This window comes from Colias croceus, chromosome 28 (genome assembly GCF_905220415.1).
Source record: "Colias croceus chromosome 28, ilColCroc2.1".
In the NCBI taxonomy this organism is placed as follows: domain Eukaryota; kingdom Metazoa; phylum Arthropoda; class Insecta; order Lepidoptera; family Pieridae; genus Colias; species Colias croceus.
The window spans coordinates 1,943,194-1,968,072 of NC_059564.1; the positions used below are offsets into that span (position 1 = coordinate 1,943,194).

The 24,879-nt window shown below is 33.5% G+C and overlaps 1 protein-coding gene across 1 annotated transcript in view; it reads left to right on the plus strand.

Annotated features, from left to right (window-relative positions):
• Nucleotides 1–24,879, plus strand: part of LOC123704194 — a 61,936-nt gene that overhangs the window by 35,076 nt on the left and 1,981 nt on the right. The window contains exons 3-9 of the mRNA XM_045652506.1: nt 17,323–17,418; nt 19,319–19,425; nt 19,937–20,082; nt 21,421–21,501; nt 22,427–22,576; nt 23,364–23,511; nt 24,460–24,598. Coding sequence (XP_045508462.1) covers nt 17,323–17,418; nt 19,319–19,425; nt 19,937–20,082; nt 21,421–21,501; nt 22,427–22,576; nt 23,364–23,511; nt 24,460–24,598 — 867 coding nt within the window. The remainder of the gene's footprint in view (nt 1–17,322; nt 17,419–19,318; nt 19,426–19,936; nt 20,083–21,420; nt 21,502–22,426; nt 22,577–23,363; nt 23,512–24,459; nt 24,599–24,879) is intronic.

The following is a 24,879-nucleotide window of genomic DNA, read 5'->3' on the forward strand; positions in this document are numbered from 1 at the left end:
CTAATTATTTCCATTAAAATTACTCAGACATACCTCAAGGGCTCAAACATTCGCTTTATACTTACTATAAGACTATAATTACTCGCATCATTGCACAAATCTATGAGGAAATACCTTTTTTCTAAAATTAGAACTACAATAGTACACCTTACCTTTCCCAGGCAATATAATCAAAGGGAATGCTATAAAAATGACATAAAACAACGAACAGTTATAAAAATTAACAATCGTTTTAAACGGTAAACATATTATAATCAATTAGGTACGTAACTGTTTAGAATTCTTAAACACACACGATCCAAATAAAAAACTGAAAAGACACTAATTATTATCTATGCGTAAGTCCGGTAAATTACCGATATTATCGATGTAATAAAGTTGTGCATCACTAGTTTTATTTTAACCCTTTAAAAATAAGATACGGCAGGTAATTAAACTGATTACGTACCCTGAGATGGTATTTATATGGAAGCGCAATAAAGGCAATTAATCGTAAATAATCGATAACTACATCACTATCAATTAATTATCAGGAATATAGCGCTGACAGATCAGTGACTACTAGTTAAAAATCATTTATTGATCTATTAAAAATTAAAGACAAGTGAGTGATATGAATCCTACGTTAAAATGCTTCCGAAAATCTATAGAAATAGACTATGAGTTACCATGGTTTTGTTCGTACTACAGCTATTCAGGAAAAAGCTATCCTGTATGCAAATCCAGAAAGTTGTAGTAATACAGGTATTAAGACATTAAAATAAATGGCAAATCAAATGATGCATGACAATATGCACTACCCGGATATCAGTATTATTACATACATTTTAATTATCTTAATAATAGCTTAATAAATTTTAAGTTTTTATAGAGGAAACGACTGAGAACCAATGACGTGTGTAATAACATCATATTTTGCCAGCATAACTGATTGTTTTTATATTAGCCTTAGTAGTAACAAATAACAACGAAAAGCAAAAATAAATTTTCTTTCCTACAAATGTTATTACTATGGAGCATACATTTATCCTGTATTATTTGATCTTATGTAGACACGTTTTCCCAATCGACACCAAAACATCGATATTCAGGCACATCACTACGTCACAGTTACCTCCTGAGCCACTTTTTCAACTCGTAAAACGTACGAACTGGTTAGTTTTCACTGTTACGCCTGTGTTTTTATACGAGGACTCTGTCGTTAGGCTGTTTAGATACGAACGGGTAAAGGGGCGACTTTATGGATACATTTAACACTCATTATTGTGTACATGTCGTGGCCATATCGTAGATTTGTTCATTTCATGAAATGGCAAACTTTCATGAAATGAGCAAATCTACGATATGGCCACGACATACATATCATAAACCTAGTTATTTTACATCTGGTTAGAGATTGTGAGGATTTTGTTAGGTGAGATTTAACCTGTAGCATCGCCCGACGAACTTCATTCATTCCAAAAGATGTATGATATATGTGATGAGAATCATTTCATATGCGCCGAGCACACGTGTCAGAAGTAAAACTTCTTTGGCAACATTCAAATATACGACGTGACGGTCGCGGTGTTCGGAACATTTCAAATGAATAAATTAATAATTAGAAATATTCTTTTGCAGTGATGTTTCTCAAGACGTATAAAATTCCGGGCATCTCGCATCCCGAAGCAATATAGATACATATTGTGGAATATAAAATAATAAAACATAAACGCTCAGTCCACGACCAGCCTAAACCATAGCAGATGTTACTAATATACGGCCAGAGTAGCGGACAGTTTACGAGTCCCGAAGAGCAGGTGCTAATCATTTCAGTCGTATTACTGTCATATATCAGCACTAGAAGGGCAAACGAGCTAAGTGCTACGTGTATAGGCTTACATTTGCGTATGTGGGTTTTGTGTTAAGGATAACGTCAAATGTATAGTACTTTTTGTTTCATTTACCTGGAATATATGCGTAATATAAACTAGGTTTTTGTTGAATTATAACGCGATTTATTGATAAGGAATTATTAAGAACATGGTCCTAGGCATCACTAGTAACTCAAGAACGGCTGAACGGATTCTAGTGATTTTTGGATTAGGGTTTGAATCTGTCTGTATAACTAATAAATTTTGAATCAATAAATAATAAGATGTAACCCGTGCGAACAGTTGATGATAGATTACTTCTTCAACGAATGTTATAGAACTTTCAATAAAGGCTTCTAGTTGAAGATGGCTATATATTCAATCCCTTTATTCAAATGTTAGCTAGAAGTGGTGTAAGCCATAAACTGAGTGATAATAGCCTTTTTAATTTGTTAGTATTAAAATCGAGGATAAGCAACGGATGGCACAGTCTTTAATTGGATGGGTGATCAATTTTTTTTCGGCCTTGATATAAACCCTAGGCACGCCACACTATTATTAATCCAGGCTATGTTTATCAAAGCTTTAAATTTTTTTGCGTCTTCAAAAAGAGTGTACTTATCTACCCATTGAGCCCCGAGCGGCCCGATCGGGCCACGACACAATAGATTATCTATATCACAGACATAATAGATTTTCTATTGTGTCTGTGATTCCGGGGGCTGAGTTATTGGACGGTATAAATATTTTTAAATGGAACGAAACTTAAATAGTATTCGAGTTCTGGAGATTATAGTTTTTATTTCTTTGAGAAAAGCTAAAATAGTTATAAGAAAATCTTACCTATCAATGAAACTTTGAAGTAAGTTCCTATCCCTTAAACCACATACCTCTTTACACAGTTAGTCAGGAGCTAAGTACAATCCGTGGTTCAGAGATTCCCCGATCGAATAGAGATAACCGATTCGATTCCCCGTTCGTGCGTACGATAACATTTTAATGTTTCTCACTGGGAATTTGCATTTCCGTAATATTTATAAAATTAGGAACATTTCATAGGTAATATAATAGTAAATTATTATCTATGTCTGTGGCACTCACTACGCTAAGTGAAAGAAGAGCGTGTGTGCCGAGCACACGTGTCAGAAGTGAAATTTCTTTGGCAAGATTCAAAGATACTAAAATCGGCGCCTTACGTCATGACGTGACGATATTACCATGACGCGACCTTAGAATTTGCTCTCAACGCGCCTAAAGAAGTTTTACTTCAATAATGTATCATTTTCAAAGATAAAAAAGAAACACAAATTTCAGAATGTAGATAGGTATCATAAGAAATTCAAATGAAAACAGATAAAAAAATATACATAGATAAAAACAGTAGGTAGTGTTATACATTTTAATTGATATTTATTTTATCAATATACTGTTGAATTCATCAGAAAGTCTGCTATCTTTTTAATTAATTAAATACTATCTTATCAGAAAAGTCAGTTTCGTTTTTAACCGACTTCAAAAAAAAGGAGGAGGTTTTTTTTTATGTATGTACACCGATTACTCCCAGGTTTCTGAACCGATTTACGTGATTCTTTTTTTGTTCGATGCGGGATGGTGTCGAATTGGTCCCATAAAAATTTTATTCGGATAGGCCCAGTAGTTTTTATTTTATGAGCATTTTTGTCTGTAGGTATTTGTAAATTTTGCAAGTGCAAGTTTGAAGTCGGTTGTTTTTAACGCAGTTATCACTTGTATAGCAGTAGGAATAATGCATTTACCCTAATGTGCAAGTAGCATGTATTTTACCCCCGAGGGGTTTCTATTTTACATTGGGTGTGGTCTTTTCATTTTTTCTGTTTTTCATGATTCACATAATGTTTTCGAATTCACAAAATTTTCTGTCAGAAGGTGAGTGTTTTAATTTTCAATATAAGAAAGTATAACAATAGGTTTATAACCCCTAAATTTTACACATAAACATATAGAAACTTTAGACAGGGTTTAACTTTAATTGTAGTTTTGCATACACGTGTATGCACTGATCATGTAAAAAATACTTAAACAACAAAATTACGTCAAAATTTTTTTGCTAAATTTTTCCTGAAAATTCATGTTCTCTTCTCTAGCTTAGTGCAGCCGGCATATACCGTTTCTCTAATGTGAGCATTTTGTCTATGAAAACATAATCTTAAACGATAGCTCACGTGCGGGTGGCAAAGTGGGTGGGTTGCTTGTTATGGGTGTACAACTGTACAACATACAGTTTTAAAAAATCCATCTATTTGAAAAAAATGCGTCTGAAATTTTATAAGTATTTTTTACGTACTCAGTGTATGCAAAACTATAGCTTCCTTTGAGCTTAGAATACCAACAGTGGGACTGGGGACACCCTGTATAATTATTAAAGTGAAAGATCCCTGGTTTAAAGTTAGACTGTGTTATATTGTTTTTTGGTGAGACCATTTATATTTGGTATAAACTTTTAACATATTATATAAAACTAAGTTATTAAAATTCTAAGTGTATACTTCGTCGTGTGAAAATGCTAAAATAAACGTGCTTGGAAAAATGCGTTCATCTCTATCTAAAAGACAACCACAGATACTGTACAAACACATAAATAAATCTCAACTTAAAAGAAAAACTTTCCAGCTTGAAGCTTAATCTTTCTAAGCATTATAAAAAGAAATAGAATAAATACCAAACAGACATGCGCCGGCGCATTTAATCTCCATTGTCATCAGATTCTTTACTTTAAATGGCCTGAGTAGAATTTTATCAATCTAAATACAAATTATTAACAATTGCATACTTGAATGAAATGAAATGAATGAAATGAAATGAAATGAAAAATACTTTATTGCACAATTAATACAGGATTATAAACTAAGAGCCATACAAGTAATAACATGTACAGAGGGCGGTCTTATCGCTGTAAGCGATTTCTGCCAGACAACCCGAAAATTTAGAAGGATTACATTTAAGGTGGTGGTGCATTACACTTACATTACTTGGTTGTATTTATCGACCTTTGTCGGTATTCTAAAGTATTTTAGTTGTTTTTCCTTCACACATTAGACGCCTTGGTATGCGGGTCATAAATTATGTTTATATTTTGCCTATAGGTAGGTACGTTCGTATAGTAATATTATCTGTGTTTGTACTAAAATGACTTCTAGGATACCTATATGAAATAGTGAATGAAAACGAATTTATAGATAGTTAGTTTAAATAAATACCTATTGTAATTCTCATAAATTAATATGCGACGTGAAGACAAACCAACAATATAGCAATAAGACTTCAATATAATTTTCCGATACATAGTTAATAAACTATATAATAGCAATAGCCTACATCCATTATAATTACATTCAACGTATTTAATAATTAATAGCTCACAAAACGGTAGCCACATAACCATGATATATGCAAGACTCAGAGACAAATTAATTAACAATAGTGAAATGGGCCACATAAGACGGGCCGACATCCGTCCCAAATACGTGTGTTGCTTAATAATCATTTGACATTGACAGTTATGTCATCAGCTCGTCTCCTTTGCCTAGTGACGCGGCGAAAAAAAAACAAACCGAATGACACATGGCATTTGAAGTGGCGCGAAATTCGAATGTTTATCGAATGGCTTGACGAAACAAAAGAGGTTTTCCCGCCAATATTGATTGTTTTTTTTATGTAAGTATGTAGCTATTTATTTTTAAGAATTTTACAGTAACACAGCGTTTTTATATTAAGGTACTCCGCTGGATTAAAACTTAGCCGAAAATGGCATTCGTTAACTGCATTCACAACTAAATTCACATAACACAAAAATTTCTTCATAGAAACCATAATATTCAATAATAGCTCTGCTCGCTTAATATGCTAATACAATAAGGCATTGAAAAATCATTGCCACAAACAATGATTCATTCTATAATAAATTAATAATTTGTTTTGCGCCGCCATATTGCGTTCTGACATCACAATATATGCGTAAAGGAAAACCGAATGACAATATTAAATTTGCCGCCATTCCATACGTATGCGTTTGCGTTGAAATTACCGCGATTGTATGGAAAATAATGGTTTTTATTTTTATTGCGAACTTGCTTATAAAGTGCAATTTGTCTTGTGGCTATTTCTGGATAGCCTTCTAGAGCTTTTATTTGTATGTAAATAGAAGAAACTGTTATTCATAGTTCACATACATACGTTACAATCTATTAGTAAATATGTCATAAGTATCTATTAAGTAGTATATGTAATAATTTATTCAAATTCAAATTCAAATTCAAATTTCATTTATTTACAAGAATGTAGTTACAAAAAAGGTGTTGTTACAATATTAAGGCGCTAATACATTCTACCCACTATTTGGGTGTGCAAATATTTTGTACATTTTGTATTTATGATACATGTTTGTACATTGTACATTTCTCGATTCATTTTCAGACACTTAATATAGGTATTAGAAGTAAAATAGAACAGATAATACCATTCTTAATTCTGTGTTTTTGATAAGTATAAAAAAATTGTCCACTCGAGCGGAATCAGAGCAAATCGTCATGTTAATTATGTATGTTTGTTTATATTCAGGCATATTACTTTTATCGTTTTATTTAATAAACTTGACTCAAAATACGCAGAATTTCTTACATCATTTACGATTCACCAAATAAGCGGTAATAACGTTTTTCCAACGTAAAAAGGAACGGCTTTTTTTAACGTAAATATTAAAATTTTACCGTAAAACGGATTATAGAGTAGCGGTGTTCAAACGAGTTAAGAGGCCTACACCACCGAAACTAGCGCCACCGAACATTTTATTTTTTTACTCCTTAACCAGATCAAATTTAAAAAATCTAGCTCGGTACTTTGCTAGTATATTACTTGTAGTATTTTTGGTATTACTTTTCACTATTCTAACTGTTCATTATTCTAGAGAACTTTTGATTACCGCCAAAAGTGGCCACTTTTGGCGGTAATCAAAAGTTCTCCTAATTTACCGAATGCAAAATAATGAAAAGTAATACTTAAATACTACAAGTAATATACTAGCAAAGTACCGAGCTAGATTTTTTAAATTTGATCTGGTTTAGGAGTAAAAAAATAAAATGTTGGGGGGGCGCTAGTTTCGGTGGTGTAGTCGCCTTAAGTAGTAAAAACTACATATCTTATGTGTAAAATGTAAATACGTAAAATAAAGTCGTGTTAGTTTAAAATAGTTACACTATTTATAATTTACTAGCTTACCGCCCGCAGCTTCGCCCTTAGGCTTCACCCGCTTTGTCTAAAACCCAATAAATTATAATATTATAAAATTTTAAGCATACAAAGGGACATAGGGACATGGGGACGGAGAAAGCGACTTTATACTATGCGGTTTTATAATATGAAATGAGAAGTGAAGCCGCGATGATAATATAATCGCGGCTTCACTACTCTACTGCTCTACTTCACTGCTCTACACGAGAAAATATAAAAGAGCATATTATAAAGTGAGCAAGCACGCAGTAACTAAAAATTTAAGTATTTAAATAAAAAAGTTTATTTTAAGTGATTTAATAGTGTGATTTCGATAAACATATTGGGAATCAGAATATACAAAACTAATACATATTATTAATTTATACTACCTATACGATATTAATTTTAATTGCGTTTAATATTTTTAGAGTATTTTAATTACTGGCAAAAGACTCTAGATTGAGCTGAAACAATTATACAAAAGGTAATAAAGTATAGTAGTAAACAGATACTTGACCACAGGTTAACAGTCTGAGCACAATCAAAATTATCTGATCGCGTAACGCGTCGTAGTCATTATACAGGGTGCTCTTTTATAGCAGTTTTGATATTTTTGAAGTGAAATTTCTTTAGGCGCGTTGAGAGTAAAATTCCACGGTCGCCTCATGGCAATACCGGCATGGAGGGCGAGGATTTTGGTATCTACTATCTACGAATCTTGCCAAAGAAGTTTCACTTCGGACACGTGTGCTAGGCACATACGTTCTTTTTTTTAGAAACTGCTTTGTAGTTTTTTAATAATTTTACAAAACAAACAGTTTGACCTTTTCTTCTCTTTGATTTTAAAATAATATAAATGGTCATAAATAAGTACAAAGTAGTAAACAGATACTTGACCACGGGTTAACAGTCTGAGCACAATCAAAATTATCATCGCGTAACGCGTCGTAATCATTATACAGAGTGCTCTTTTCTTAAATATTTCATAATAATCTTTTAAAATAAGTTGTTTGCATATCTCAAAACAAATGAGAAGAATATGTTTAAATCAACACAATATATTAAAACAATGAACTAACATAAATTTCAAGTAATAGTTACACCGGTATTGATTTATTTATAGATATATTAGGAAGCTAGTTTAGCTTCCGCCCGCGACTCCGTCCGCGCGGATGTCGGTCTTCGCGTGGATGGTTTATTTCTCCATTTTGAGTACCTCTGACAATAACATCTTATAAATATCTATTGGAACCAATTCCCAAATACGGCTAGGCCTATAATAATACGCAACGTGTGTTCGCGGTTCTGCGGAACAACGTCTATGGATAAAACTGAAATATTAAGATTAATTTTTTTTACGTATTTTTCCAGGATAAAAAGTATCCTATTTTACGCCCAGGATAATAAGGTATAATTATACCAAGTTTCATCGAAATCGAACCGTTAGTTTTCACGTGATGCCTGAACATACAGACAGACAGACAGACAGACAGACAGACAAAAATTTTTTTAACCACATATTTGGTCTTGGTATCGATCCAGTAACACCCCCTGGTATTTATTTTTTCAATATTTTCAATGTACAGAATTGACCCTTCTACAGATTTATTATATGTATAGATATAAGTATAACATATAACGTCCTGATCCGACATATTAAAATGAAAAAAGTAAATCATAAACAATAAATGTTTTTAAAAAAAGCATTAAGACTTAACAATACTGAAACACGCAGAGAATACGGAAACCATCATATCACACAATTTACAAAAAACATATCACAACGGTGAGAACAAATCACATCATACAATTATAACTACGTGGTAATGAATCTCAATCGACCTGTCATCACTTAACGATAGGAACCGGTTTTACTATGGACGTATATAATACTGCTTCATCATTAGACGAATGTAGTTATAAGTATGAACTTATGATCGAATATGAGTACTTAATCAAAACTTTAAATAAACTTTCTGGTGAACATCCCGTCAAAATCGGTCCCGCCGTTCCTGAGATTAGCCGAGACTAACAGACGGACAAAAATGTTAGAAATCCCTATTTTGGTATATATACAGTGTATTCATAAATATGCATTTAGTAAAAATCAATATTTTCAATATTTGTTAATATTGAAATAACCGATTTTTACTAAAATTCAGACACTCTTCTGGCAATTTTATTATACACTAGCGGTCCGCCCCGGCTTTGCCCGTGGTACATGTTTACGTTTTCTACATAAGAACCATCCTCGTACTTCAAGGAATGTAATAAAAAAAGAATTATCGAAATCGGTTCAGCCGTTCTCGAGTTATGCGCTTACCAACACATTTTGCGATTCATTTTTATATATATTAGATATAGCACTTAATAATACAACTCTACTAATGAAATAATAAAATTCCGTTATAAACAAACAAACGTTCATATTATTAGTGTAGGTGTATATTGCATATAATAAAATCCAATCTAATGATTCTGATTGACTTGATGTAAACTACCAATTAATAAGTGTAATAACGGCAGTTTATCTTTCTCGTTTATAAGTGACAGTAGTCAATTAGCATTGAAGAGACGGGTTTGTTTTAAACTAGCTGTGCGCGGTTTCACCCACGTGGTTGCGCTCCTGTTTGTCTAAGCGTAATGATATTATAGCCTATAGCCTTCTTCGATAAATGGGCTATCCAACACCGAAAGAATTTTTCAAATCGGACCAGTAGTTCCCGAGATTAGTGCGTTCAAACAAACAAACAAACAAACTCTTCAGCTTGGCTCAGGCTATATATCATCACGCTAAGACCAACAGGAGTTATAGTTAGTTTAGTTTAGTTATTCATAATTTTTATAGACGTCATAATATATTAAACAAATAAATTTGGCCACCATACATACATACTACTTTTATTGAGTAGAATATTCGAATTAAAGAATCACCCTGTATAAAATTGTTCACTCAAGGAAGATTTTTCACGGTTCATAGTAGCCTACTAGTTCCGCCGCGTGGCTTTGTTCATGTTTAAGTCTATCAGATTAGAGGCTATTTTCGTTAAGTTGATATCCCATTTTATTACCGTTATTTTGTTATCTTAGTATTTATTACTTCCTATATTATAGTAATTCGGAAAGTATACGTATGCTTGTTTGTTGTTCTATCACGCAACACCACCAATATTAGTAAAATAGCTTGAAGTTATATTTTTTATATTTATTATGATATTACTTCGTAAGCTTCGCGTATTATTAAAATATTATTTATATAGTAAATAGAAAAAGCCCAGAAAATTATTTATTATACTTTTAATCCGGGCAGATACACATACTTATAAACTTGCTGAAGCCGTAGTCCAAAATAACTACACATTGCCCTAGTGTACACGCGTGCGTAGGTCGGTCTAGCTATGAAAGGTTTTATGAATTTCCATACATATGACAAGCGTGACTGACGTACGCACTGATGGTCGGTGAAGCTTTGCAACCGGCCTAAAAGTTCCTTTAAAATGTAGGTACCTAAACATAGACACCATCAAAGTCTATCACCATGTTAACAGCAAAATGATTCGCTCCATCAATTAAATGAAACAATAAGAGTATAACAATAGAATATAAACATATTATACCATTTTTGATGGCGTTTTCACACGGGCGCCAGACCGCGGAACGGTTGTCGACCGGTCACAGTGAATACAGAATACATAGACTTATAAAATAATTATTAGTAATCTATCTGCATGCAGTGTGAAATTAGTCGAACATTTTTGATTTCAATATTTACTAGTAAAGATATGCGCACTGTATCTTCGCGTATCTTTCGCGTATAGTTAGAAAGAGTTGTAACTTGTAATATCAAATTATCGCTATAGTGCATAATATACAAAAGTAATATGTACCTAATAATCCATACTAATATTATAAATGCGAAAGTAACTCTGTCTGTCTGTCTGTCTGTTACTCAATCACGCCTAAACTACTGAACCAATTTTCATGAAATTTGGTATGGAGATATTTTGATACCCGAGAAAGGACATAGGCTACTTTTTATCCCGGGAAAATGACGCAATCCCGAAAATCCCACGGGAACGGGAACTAATGCGGGTTTTTATTTGACTGCGCACGCGAAGCCGCGGGCGGAAACCTAGTCATCTATATTCTATACAACATAATAAAATCGTAGAAAAGTCGCGTAGGAAAAACTACAACGAAAATTTTTTTTAATAAACTTAGAGCGTGATGCAAAATCGATATCCAAGCCAAACATATAGTTTTTATAATTTTTGTCTCCAAAAAGCTAATAACACAATATTTTTATATCATAATTCATAACGTAGCTGTAGATATGTGGCGACACGTACTTATAGTTATACCTAAATATGTGAAAATGATGACAGCGCAAGATGCGACTTGCGAGCGTGCGTTGTGTTACAATTTTATTTCATACAATAAACCAGTTGATATCTAGCGTCCGAGCGTTTCACTTGTCTCCTTTATTCACGCAACTTAACATTGGTGACCCCGACGTGATCTCAGCACGATACGATACGTGAAGTGACGTGGCGTGAGAAGTGATATCAACTCGCTATGTTTCCCATGTCAGGAAAACAAGTCGCAGCACCAGCTACGGAACCGACGCCAACACCAGAAAAACGAGATTCAGATAGAGACGCTACATATAAGATGGAGGAAGGACAAGGAGAATTAGCAGCAATCAGCGTCGGTTCTCGCATACCAGAGTTTTGGACTGCAATGCCGAGACTGTGGTTTTTCCAACTAGAAACCATAGTACGCCCGCAAAAGTTAGGAGACGCAGCGAAATACGACCTTGTTATCACCAAATTAGGATGCGAAACACTGCAGCAAATCAGTGATATCTGTTTTTCACCACCTGAAAACAACAAGTACGATGCTATAAAGGAGCGGCTCTTGCAAGTGTATGAAGAAAGTGCAGACAGACAGTTCCAGAAAATGAATTTGGAAATTGCATCACTGCGCGAGGAGGTGAAGGACAGGCGACAACAATACCACCGCAGCCGTTTTCGAGGGTATGGCCGTGGACGAGGAGGATTTCGAGGAAGAGCGCGTTCCAGATCATCGTCAAGACCACGCATGACTCCAGAACATCCAAACTGGTTGTGCAGATACCACTTTCGTTTTCGTGAGCGAGCTCGAGCCTGTGAAAAGCCGTGTGCCTGGAAAGCGCCATCTCGGTCATCTTCACCGGAAAACTAAGTGCGGTACGGATATCGGCGGTGGATCACGTACCTAACAAGAATCACCGTCTTAGTGTATTCGATAAGGAGACCGGAATGACATTTTTAGTGGACACAGGTGCAAATATTTCGGTGGTACCAGTAACACGTAAGCAGAAGCTGTCCGGTGAGTGTTCTAATTATAAACTTTTTGCCGCGAATAATAGCGAAATTAAAACTTATGGTGTAAAAACAATACATTTAAATTTAAATTTAAGAAGGTCTTATCGATGGACATTTGTAATTGCAGACGTAAGCCAACCTATATTAGGAGCGGATTTTTTAGAGTTTCATAATTTATTAGTAGATTTAAGAAATAAGAAACTTGTTGACAGGGTAACTAACTTGAATGTTGTTTGTTCTATAACTAATTCGTCGCAGGCACCAATATGTACGATTATGGATACACACCCGCTTTATAATTTGTTGAAAGAATTTCCTAATATAACAAAACCGGTTTCGTTTAAGGAAACACCTACTCATGCCATTTATCATCATATTGAAACCACTGGTCCACCAGTTTACGCGCGGGCGCGGCCATTGCCGCCAGATAGGTATAGAAGGGTTAAAGAGGAGTTCCAGGTAATGCAAGAGATGGGCATATGCAGGCCATCGAAAAGTCCTTGGGCTAGTCCGTTGCACATAGTACCTAAAAAAGGTGGCGAGATAAGACCAGTAGGTGATTATAGGAGGCTAAACGCTGTTACTATTCCTGATAGATACCCTATTCCGAGACTAAGGGATTTTACTTACCTGTTAGCAAATAAAAAGATATTTTCGCGGATAGACATAAATAGAGCTTATCATTGCATATTAAATCATCCAGACGACATTCCCAAAACTGCGATTATTACACCTTTTGGATTGTTTGAATTTACTAGAATGATGTTTGGCATGCGAAATGCTGCGCAAACGTTCCAAAGATTTATGAATTGTATTGTTTTACAGGGATTTGACTTTTTATTTTGTTATTTAGATGACGTCATTTTAGCAAGTAATAGCTTAGAGGAACATAGGGAACATTTAAAATTAATATTTGAAAGATTTGACAAATATGGTATAACTATTAATTTAAGTAAATGCGATTTTGGTAAGACAGAAATAGAATTTTTAGGCTACAAGGTAAATACAAACGGTATCCATCCATTAGAGAGTAAAGTAAAGGTTATTGAAAATTTTCCTAAACCAAAAACGGTAGAGGAACTACGTAGATTTTTAGGGATGATCAATTTTTATAGGTCACATTTACCTAAAGCCGCAGAAAATCAAGCTATATTAAATTCATTTATACATGGTTCAAAGAAACGCGATAATACTGTAATTACGTGGAATGAGTCAGCTGACAAAGCATTTTTGGAATGTAGGCGACAGTTACGACATGCTGTAACGTTAGCGCATCCGTTGCCCGATTGCGAGTTAGCACTTTTTACTGACGCCTCGAACACATGCATAGGTGCGGTTTTGCAACAATTTGTTAATAATGAATGGCAACCATTAGGTTATTTTTCCAAAAAGATCACAGATTCCCAACAGAAATACTCCGCATATGATCGCGAATTATTAGCTATTTATATGTCAATACAACATTTTCAAAATTTAATAGAAGGGAGACAAATAATAGTCTTTACAGATCATAAACCTTTAACATACGCCTTTACTAAAAAGAACTGTGAGAAAGAGGTAGCTAGGAGAACAAGGCAATTATTATATATAAGTGAGTTTACAACAGACATACGTCACATATCAGGTGAACAAAATGTAGTCGCGGACTGTTTATCACGAATAGAAAGTATATCAGGTCAAAGTGTAATAGATTATAATGAATTAGCGGAAGAGCAGAGTAAAGATAGAGAATTACAAGAGTTAGTCAAGGACAATACGCAATTTAGGGAAATTTTAGTACCGACATGCGATAAGTCAATTGTTTGTAACGTTAGCGGACAGAAAGCTCGTCCTTATTTAACAGAGAAGTTTAGAAAAATCGCTTTTGATATAATCCATAATTTAAGCCATCCCGGTATTCGCACTAGTAGAAAAATGGTAGCAAATAGATATTACTGGCCAGGTATGAATAAAGAGGTAGGGCAGTGGGCGAAAACATGTATTAAATGTCAACGTGCAAAAGTACAACGTCATAACAAATCCGAGTTAGGTACTTTCCCATCATGCCAACGCTTTGAACACATACATGTAGATATAGTAGGTCCGTTACCTAGCACACCTGAGGGCTATAGGTATTTAGTCACGGTTATAGATAGGTTCACGGGGTGGCCGGAAGCTTTTCCTATAAGAGATATACATGCGGAAAAAGTAGCAAAGGTTATATACAATGGGTGGATAAGCAGGTTTGGATGTCCTATCAGGTTGACAAGTGATCGAGGAACCCAATTCGAAAGCAATTTGTTCCAGCAACTAATGAAATTATTTGGAATAAATAAAATAAGAACAACTAGTTTTCACCCAGAGAGTAACGGAAAAGTAGAAAGATGGCACAGATCTCTTAAGGCAGCCCTTATGGCCAGAATGAGTGAGTCAAATAATTGGTTAACAGAGTTAAGTACAGTATTGTTAGGATTAAGAGTAGTTCCACGCGTAGATACTAGTATTAGTGCAAGCGAAATGGTGTATGGTACAAACATAAGAATTCCAGGTGAATTTTTTGAAAATAGCGAACATCATTTTAACGAGGCACATGATTATGTTAAGCATATTAGAAATATAATTAGCAAATTAAGACCTAAATCAATACGTCAATATAATTCTAGAAATATTTTCGTACATTCAGATTTGAAAGAATGCAATCAAGTATTTGTTAGAAATGATACGGTAAGAAAATCACTTCAACCACCTTACGATGGCCCATACAGCGTCATAAGTCGTGGTAATAAAAGTTTTGTTATACAAATGCCAAATAGAAAGGTTAGGATTTCTATCGATAGGTTGAAGCCAGCCTTTATATTAAAAGATGATGTTAATGTGGAGAACAATATTGTTCCGCATAACACTCCTGTATCGAAGTCGGTTCAGCATGCGCCGCCCATAAGCGTAACTAGGAGCGGTCGCGTAATCCGACGACCCGTGCGATTCGCCGATATATAGTACTTCACACGGTCTTTAATTCTAAGCATTATCTGTGCTGTTATTCAATGTATCATACTTGTGTGTTATATACATTTTTTTTTTTTTTTACATGTAGCTATCGCGTTTTATACAAATTTTTATATTAATTGTTCACTATACAACGTTTTAAAGTAATTTAGTTTGTTTTTATTGTTTCATATTATTACTGTTTATCATTACATGTTTTACATAAATGTGATTAACATTATATTGTGCATATTTTACATTTTTGTGTACCTATTGCGAAAGAATAAAGTAATACGATAGTTTTGTTTTTACGCATTGAAGATGCCTATTTAGTATTTCGTGTTTTATAATAATTAGTACCTATTTACTAAGTAAGTTATATCGGATTACATAGGTAATAATATGGTCACTCTTTTAGCATTTTTATTAAACTTTATTTATACAGTTCAATCTTGCAATTAGTTAATAATTTATATAATATTTTTTGTAACAACCTATAGGCCGCAACATTCAAGTAAGGAACCCCAATTAGTAAGTAAGTCTAAGCGAAGCGTTTCATTTTCAAATAGCGATAAGTTCGTACCTCGTACCACACGAAGCGGGCGAGTTACGAAATTATCAAGTAGATTTTTATAAGCGTTGCATATTTTTATGTAGGTCACAGTTACAATGCAATTTACTTACGTCTTATGATATTTGTTTCATTTGCTATCAAACCTCATTAAAAGTACATTACTTATCTTATTTTATTAATATAAAGTAAAATTATTTTCAAAATGGGTAAAAGTTACAGTAAGAACGAAGAAATAATTATAGCTCAAAATGGAGCTAATCAATTGGACTTTAATAATATCGAAAGACACATGAAGAATCATTATTACTTATCTGTTACAGTTCTATTGTTAATTATAATTATTTTATGTTATTTGTGTTGCGGTAAATGTACTGGGAGAGTAAAGAAATGTTTTAGAAAGGAGATGGATAATGTTATTCAGAAACGAATGCAGCAAGTTTAAATAGGTATGTAATTTATAAACATAAAATATGTTATATTATGTTCCTAGCTTATTTAAAATGTTTGTAACTAGATAAACTAAATGGTAATGTTTTTGTTTTAGGTTTTTATATATTGTATTGTATAATTTTAACTATTGTTACACATTTTTTTTAAAAAAGGGGGGGAATGTTGTGGCGACACGTACTTATAGTTATACCTAAATATGTGAAAATGATGACAGCGCAAGATGCGACTTGCGAGCGTGCGTTGTGTTACAATTTTATTTCATACAATAAACCAGTTGATATCTAGCGTCCGAGCGTTTCACTTGTCTCCTTTATTCACGCAACTTAACAGATATTATGAAGCATATCTATTTCAAAGATTCCATAAAATCCATATTCATGTATAACAGGACAATATTAAGAATGATGTAATCACATTCGAACGGAGGTCAACTGAATCCTACCAGTTTTTTGGCTGCACAAAACCTGATTTTAGCTGACGAATTTTAACGGTTTTTCGTTTTGCCAGGACTTGTTTGGAGATGTGTGTTACTGTTACTGTAATAATAGTGATGAATATCACCAATATATATGACTAGCTGTGCCCCGTGCTTTTACCCGCATTGCTCCGCTCCTATTGCTCCTACTGAGGTATATAGTTCAATCAAGGAAGGTCATAGACTATTATATTATATCATCACGCTAAGACCAATAGCAATGCGAGTAAAACCGCGGGTCACATCTAATATAATATATTTATATACGGTTTCATTGTATCAAAGTACCAAAATATACAAATCTTGCACTGTTAATAAAAAGAAGCATGAAAAATCTTATAATTAGATGTGTTATTTATCGTAAATAATTATTTATTTGTCCTTTTTTTACAGGATCAGAAGCTCAAATAGAATGCACGCCAGAATACATGAAGGTCACTGTGCCAATGGATGGGGATAGGAAAATATCTTACCTCGATCAACTAAAAGGTAAAATTATTTATTTAATCATAAAACATAAAAAAAAATTTGTAATTCGGAACATACTTCATAATCTACTAGAATTGTAACAGAAAAAAGAGCGTGTGTGCGCCGAGCACACGTGTCAGAAGTGAAACTTCTTTAGCAAGATTCGAAGATAAACAACATCGTCGCCTTTCTCCATGATGTGACGGTATCGTCATGACGCGACCTTGAAATTTTACTCTCGACGCGCCTAAAGAAGTTTCACTTCATAATGATATCTCATTGATAGCTACGAATTGAGAATCTTCCTTCAACATTAACCTCAGGAAATTTTAAAATATTAGTTATTATAACAAGGTGCACAAGTAAAGCCTCGAATAAAAGTATGTACAATGTACTTACATATATTACAATTCTTTTAAAAAAGGTAAAGTAATAAATTATGTTAAATCTAATTATACAGTATGATTAATTTGAATGTTAATAAATAAAAGCATTACGCTATGTATTTTTAACTAGCTTCCGCGCGCGGCTTCGCCCGCGTGGTGTTTTTTCGCAATAAAAGGTAGCCTATGTTCTTTCTCAGGGTCTAAAGATTGTCTGTGCCAAATTTCATCAAAATCGGTTGAGGGGTTTAAGCGGGAAAGCGTAACAGACAAACAGACAGACGGAGTTATTTTCGCATTTATTATATTAAGTAGGGATAATATTAGTAGGGATTGAAAAGCATACAAACTTCCATACTCTAAAATTCTATTAAATACAAACCGTAAAACAATCAACAAAATATCAGATAATTGTTAATTTTATCGTAAACTCTAATCTGTATTTTTCGTAGTAAAAGATACTTTCTCTTTAAAATTAGATGATAAGACTCCGTTAGTTAGTTTTTATAGTTTCCTAACTGTTTATCAATTTATAATATCTAAAAACGGATCTTACTAATGAATATTACTTTTTCATGTTACTTACTGTTCGTTTAGTTGGATCTTTTTAATTTGCAAATTGGTTATCTATATATATAAAACTCAAAGCAAAGGTGACTGATATAGTGATCTATCAACACACAGAAGCTAGTTACTTATATAACAGAATATCTTTAATTTAATTTGCGTGCATTGCAAAGTTTAGATCGAAATGCTTTGATTTTTTTTTTATATTTATATATCACCTAATATTAAATTTTAGCGCGGTTTTACCCGCAGTGCTCCGCTCCTGTTGGTCGTAGCGTGATGATAATATAATATTATAGCCTATAACCTTCCTCGATAAATGGGCTATCTAACACCGAAATAATTTTCCAAAATATGTAACCAGTAGTTCCTGAGATTAGCGCGTTCAAACAAATAAACAAACTCATCATGCTTTATAATATTAGTATAGATTAATTGACACATCTATACATATAATAAATCTGTAGAAGGGTCAATTCTGTACATTGAAAATATTGAAAAAATAAATACCAGGGGGTGTTACTGGATCGATACCAAACCCAAATATGTGATTAAAAAAATTTTTGTCTGTCTGTCTGTCTGTCTGTCTGTCTGTCTGTCTGTCTGTATGTGAAGGCATCACGTGAAAACTAACGGTTCGATTTCGATGAAACTTGGTATAATTAAGTATACCTTATTATCCTGGGCGTAAAATAGTATACTTTTTATCCTGGAAAAATACGTAGAAAAAAATTTATCTTAATTTTTCAGTTTTATCCATAGACGTTGTTCTGTAGATCCGCGAACACATGTTGCGTATTATTATAAGCCTAGCCGTATTTGGGTCCAATAGATATTTATAAGATGTCATTGTCAGAGTTAGTTAGGTACTCAAAATGGAGAAATTAACCATCCACGCGAAGACCGACATCCGCGCGGACGGAGTCGCGGGCGGAAGCTAGTTACTAATAAACTAATATGGTAAATTTCAGACTATTCCCCATGCCAACCCATCATGGAGGGTACAGCCGCGTCCTACATGTTGGACCTTCAGGATTACCACAAATGTGCTGTCACTAAAGTGCTTAATAAAATTACCGTAAGTATTAATAACAATATTAGTTTGGTTTCTGTATTAAATCACGATTTCAGTAATACATATCTTACTATCGCCTGTTGCTTTTTCACGCGAAAACCACTGAACGGATTTTGATGATTTTGCAGCGATGTAGCTTTTGTAGCAGATTAACACAACCTTAGAGATACTTTAAGGTACACTATCTTTATACTTTAACTAAAGTTTTAATATTTATTCATAATAATTTATACGATATAAGTTACGATGGCAAAGCGCTGCCAATTGTGTACACTTATAATTGCCTGTGTAATTTTATCCCTTTATATGACTGACCAACAGTGGTCTTAGCGTGATGATGTATAGCCTTCCTCGTTGAAATGACTATATAACAACGAAAGAATTTTTCAAATCGGACCAATAGCTCCTGAGATTAGCGCGTTCAAACAAACAAACCCTTCAGCTTTAGTATAGATAATATGTATATTTTATTAATTTTTATAAACAATATTTATTAATTTTTATACAATTTCAGGGCAAACGCACATACTACCACAAGATTGTAATCGAAACGCAATCAGGCGATCGGGAAACTGTCACAGTGCGTTGTGTTGTCACTAACAAGAGGGCGATCACACGGCGGGCGGTCGAACCGTTCCCTTTGGACTTTAGTGAGCCGGAGTGAGTTGGTTTTTAATTTTTAATTACAGTAAAAAAAAAACATGACGTCAGTTACGTTTTCATAACGCAACATATTTCGAAAAAAGAACATGATTTAAAAATGATCAGTATAACTTATGGAGCAGTGGTGGCTCAGTGGTGAGATCTCGGACTTCGAATCGATAAGTCCGGGGTTCGAGACCAGACGAGCGCGCAGGAAATAAATTGATTTTTTAATTTATCTGCGCATGTTGTAACATCACCACTGCTCGAACGGTGAAGGAAAACATCGTGAGGAAACCGACATGTCGAAGAATTAAAAAGTTCGACGACATATTGTGTCATCCGCCAACACGCACTTGGCCAGCGCGGTGGATTATGGCCTGTACCCTCATAGGAGGCCCGTGTCCCAGCAGTGGGAACGTATAAAATGGGCTGATGATGATGATGATGAGTATAACTTATAAACTAATTCTCAACTCAAACACACATCCACCCACACTCACTCGCATACATGAACATACACACACACGTACACACACACAAACACACACACACACACACAAACACTCACACCACACATTCATTGGGTTGGCTATCCCCCTTTTATTTTTAATTTTCGCCTTTGTATAAATTTTCTTTTTGTTTTAACCTTTATCTAGACCACAATGTATTAAGGGAAGGGACTGGCTTTTTTAACACAGGCTATGCCTAGCAAGTGAGCCAGAGCCTCATAATCAATATTGTATATCTTAAAGGTGAAATAAAGATTTATTATAATTCAAAAATATAAATTTTTCAACTCTACAAATTGATAAGTGTTAATGTACGGCTACCTACATTGTAAAATTCTAGAATAAGTTATAGTCATAGTGGGTTGTATTGTGACTAATAAAAGGGTGATCACGGGACGGCTGGTTTAACCGTTTCCTTTGGTCTTTAGTGAGTGAGTGTGAGTGGGTTTCTGTTAATTTATAATAATAATATAAACAATTAAAAATATAAACATAAGTAAGAAACCAATGTACACGTTTCTTGTTGCAGAATGTTCTTCTTTGTATAAAGCGTACTGACAAATACATAAATGTTCAACATACAATAAAATTGTTGTAGTCATTCAGATTTTAAAATAAGCTTTGCCATAAAGAATTTAAGTATTCAGACCACCATTTTACCAATTTAAAAGAAGGGGAGAGTTCTAAATTGAACTGTATAAAATTTTCCCACAACGATGGACTGATTTCCAATATTCTTCTTACAATAATTTCATATTAATATGATCACGTTATTATTAATTATATTTCTTAATAAATTTTATTTTATTAATTAAATTTAATTGTTTTTTTTTTTGTATTCCAGTGTACTTGACATAACTCGATATGAAGAAGGACGAGCGCCTGAACCGATTTTGGGTGCGATCGTGAGACAAAATGGGAAACAGTGAGTTTTTATGTTTATTTATTTTTTAATTTAAATCTTCTACTGTATAAAAATAAGTCATGTTTTCCTTCCTGACGCTATAACTCCAAAATGCACGAACTGATTTCCACGGTTTTGCATTCGTTGGAAAGGTCTCGGGCTCCGTGAGGTTTATAGCAAAGAAAAGGTGTCTCTGGTGGCGAAACCGGGTTCCTTCGGTTTGCTAGTTTAATATATAAAAAGGTAATAATTTTGAATCGGTTTAAAATAATGTTTAAATAGGGGTTCGAATCCCGCTGCACTATATTTTGTTTTACAAGTGTATTTATTAATAACATAATCATCATAATTTTTATAAATCGTTCTCAATTTGATATGTACATATTTAAATTATAATGGAGGTGACAAATTCAAACAAATTGATATACCTATGTATTATAATAATTTTTGTATAACTTATGTAGTTATGTATAACTTATACACTTCTCATCAGAAAAATTGAAACACTTCAGTTTTATATCTATAAACTGAATTAGAGTTTAGAACATTAACATTAGGATTTAAAAATCTCACTATTCACTATTAAACGACGTTCAACATTTATTACCTAAATATACACATTTTTCTGATAAACCTTATCAAAACGATCGAAACTGAGTTGTTTCGATTTTTTTGATGAAAAGTGCACCCACCAGGAACAAGAATTCAATATTCGTATGAATTCTTGTTCTATTCTATATAAATACTAGCGGTCCGCCCCGGCTTCGCCCGTGGTACATATTCACGTTTTCTCTACATAAGAACCATCCTCGAACTTCAAGGAATATTATAAAAAAAAGAATTAACGAAATCGGTTAAGCCGTTCTCAAGTTATGCGCTTACCAACACATTTTGGGATTCATTTTTGTATTATAGATAATAGATAAAATGTATTTATATTTTTCAGGGTATCCGGGGAAATATCCGTGTCCCCGGGAACTCCGCTATCCATGGAGATATTCCTGGACAACTCGTCTGCGCCAGTATATGGACTCCTTGTTAATTACATGCACGTCACTGATACTGGGAAACAACAGGAAACTATTATTTTTAATGGGTGAGTTTATTGATAGTGATAGTAATGGTTGATAAAATTAGAAAAAAGAGCGTGTGTGCCAAGCACACGTGTCAGAAGTGAAACTTCTCTGGCAAGATTCAAAGTTACCAAAATCCTCGCCTAACTCCATGACTTTCTCACAACGCGCCTAAAGAAGAATTCAACTTTTTAGAATTAAAAACCTTATACTAATTTACTAGCTGTGCTTAGCGGTTTCACCTGCGTGGCTCCGCTTCTGTTGGTCTTAGCGTATAAATGCCTGCCTCGATAAATGGGCTATCTAACACCGAAAGAATTGTTCAAATCGGACCAGTAGTTCCTGAGATTAGCGCGTTCAAACAAACAAACTCTTCAGCTCTATAATATTAGTATAGATTAGTTAAGATAGTTTGTCTCGAATTTAGTCCTGTAATTAGTTGATCTGAAAATTAAAATTACAAATGAATTCGATTACATATAACATGTCTTGTGATTTATTGTATAGGTACTTACAGAATATTATGTACTTAATCCACAGATATCTATTTTTGAAGTGAAACTTCTTTATCGGGGTTGGAAAAAAATTTAGTGTAACATTTTATCGTTACGCGTGACATTTTTCCGTTACGCGCCATCTTTTTCTTATCCCCACCATACCGTATTTCTGTAAAGTTGCATATAGTAAATTATTTTTTGGAAAATAAGGTCGTAAAGAAGTTTCACTTCTTACGTGTGTACACGCACACATTTTTTTTTCATATAATACTTATTAAAATTCAAACCTAATAATAATAATATTAATTTCCAGGTGTTCCATAGACCCGTACTTATTCGATAACTTCATGACAAAAGATGGAGATAACTTAACCGCTAACTTCAAGGCGTTTAAGTTTCCAGATACAACTTATGTTCAGTTCAAAGGGACGGTTACTGTTTGCTTGGATAAATGTCAGGGGGTGAGTTATTTTTTGTTATTTATTAATATACTAGATTCCGCCCGCGGCATCGCCCGTATAGTCAAAGAAAAACCCGCATAGTTCCCGTTCCCGTTTGATTTCCGGGATAAAACCTATCCTTTATCCCGGGGTAAAAAGAAGCCTATGTCCTTTCTCGGGTATCAAAATATCTCCATACCAAATTTCATAAAAATTGGTTCAGTAGTTAAGGCGTGATTGAGTAACAGACAGACAGAGTTACTTTCGCATTTATAATATTATTATGCATTTTTTATAGGTTTTGTGGTCATTTTTTAGATTTTTCCTTTTGTGAAATTGAAGTCCTATGTAACTAAAAGTATTAAAGAAGGTATTTTTAAATATAAAGATTAAAATTATAGCAAGAATTCTAATAATTCTCAGACCTATTTTGAGTAAAGAATTTTTTTTTTTTGGAATTTTAAAATTTGTTTTGGAATCATTTATATAATAATGATAATCCTAAAAAAATGTTTTTTTAGATACATAGTTAATATTATGTATTTTGAATAAAAAAAATATATTAATTGTGCAATAAAATTCAGTGTGCAATATTTTTTATGTTATTTTTGAAGTGAAATTTCTTTATCGGGGTTGGAAAAAAATTAATGTATCATTTTTTCGTTACGCGTGACATTTTTCCTTTACGCGCCATCTTTTTCTTATCCCTACCACGCGTGATTCGACGTATTTCTGTAAAGTTGCATATAGTAAATTATTTAATTTATAAAGTTTCACTTCTTACGTGTGTACACTAGTACACGCACACATTTTTTTTTGTGTGTTGTAAGTCGATAGTCGATACATATTGTATTGTATTATCATTACTATAAATCATCATCAATCATTACATTACTTAAAATAATAATTCGATTCTCATTGTATAATTCATTTACTTATTATTGTTTAATAATTAATAATATTCTACAGGTACAATGCAGTAACGGTGTAACAGCATACGGCAGGAAACGCCGGGAAATATCAACTAGCGCGGACGCTAATAAAGTATATGAGGTTTCGTTAACTACCTTCATTAAAGTGGACTATGTTGATGGAAATAGAGAGGCTGGTTGGTATTTTTTTTTAATAATTCCAGATTTTTTTTAATATATCTCAATTTAATAATATTATGATGTATGGCTACGAATAGTTTGCTAGGTAAATTTATTATTTGTTAAAAATTGATCTTTTTAGAGTTTTTATTCTTTAAAAAAAACTACTAGGCCTATCCGAATAAAATTTTTATGGGACCAATTTGACACCATTCCGTATTAAACAAAAAATAATCACGTAAATCGGTTCAGAAACCTCGGAGTAGGTAATCGGTGTACATACATAAAAAAACATACC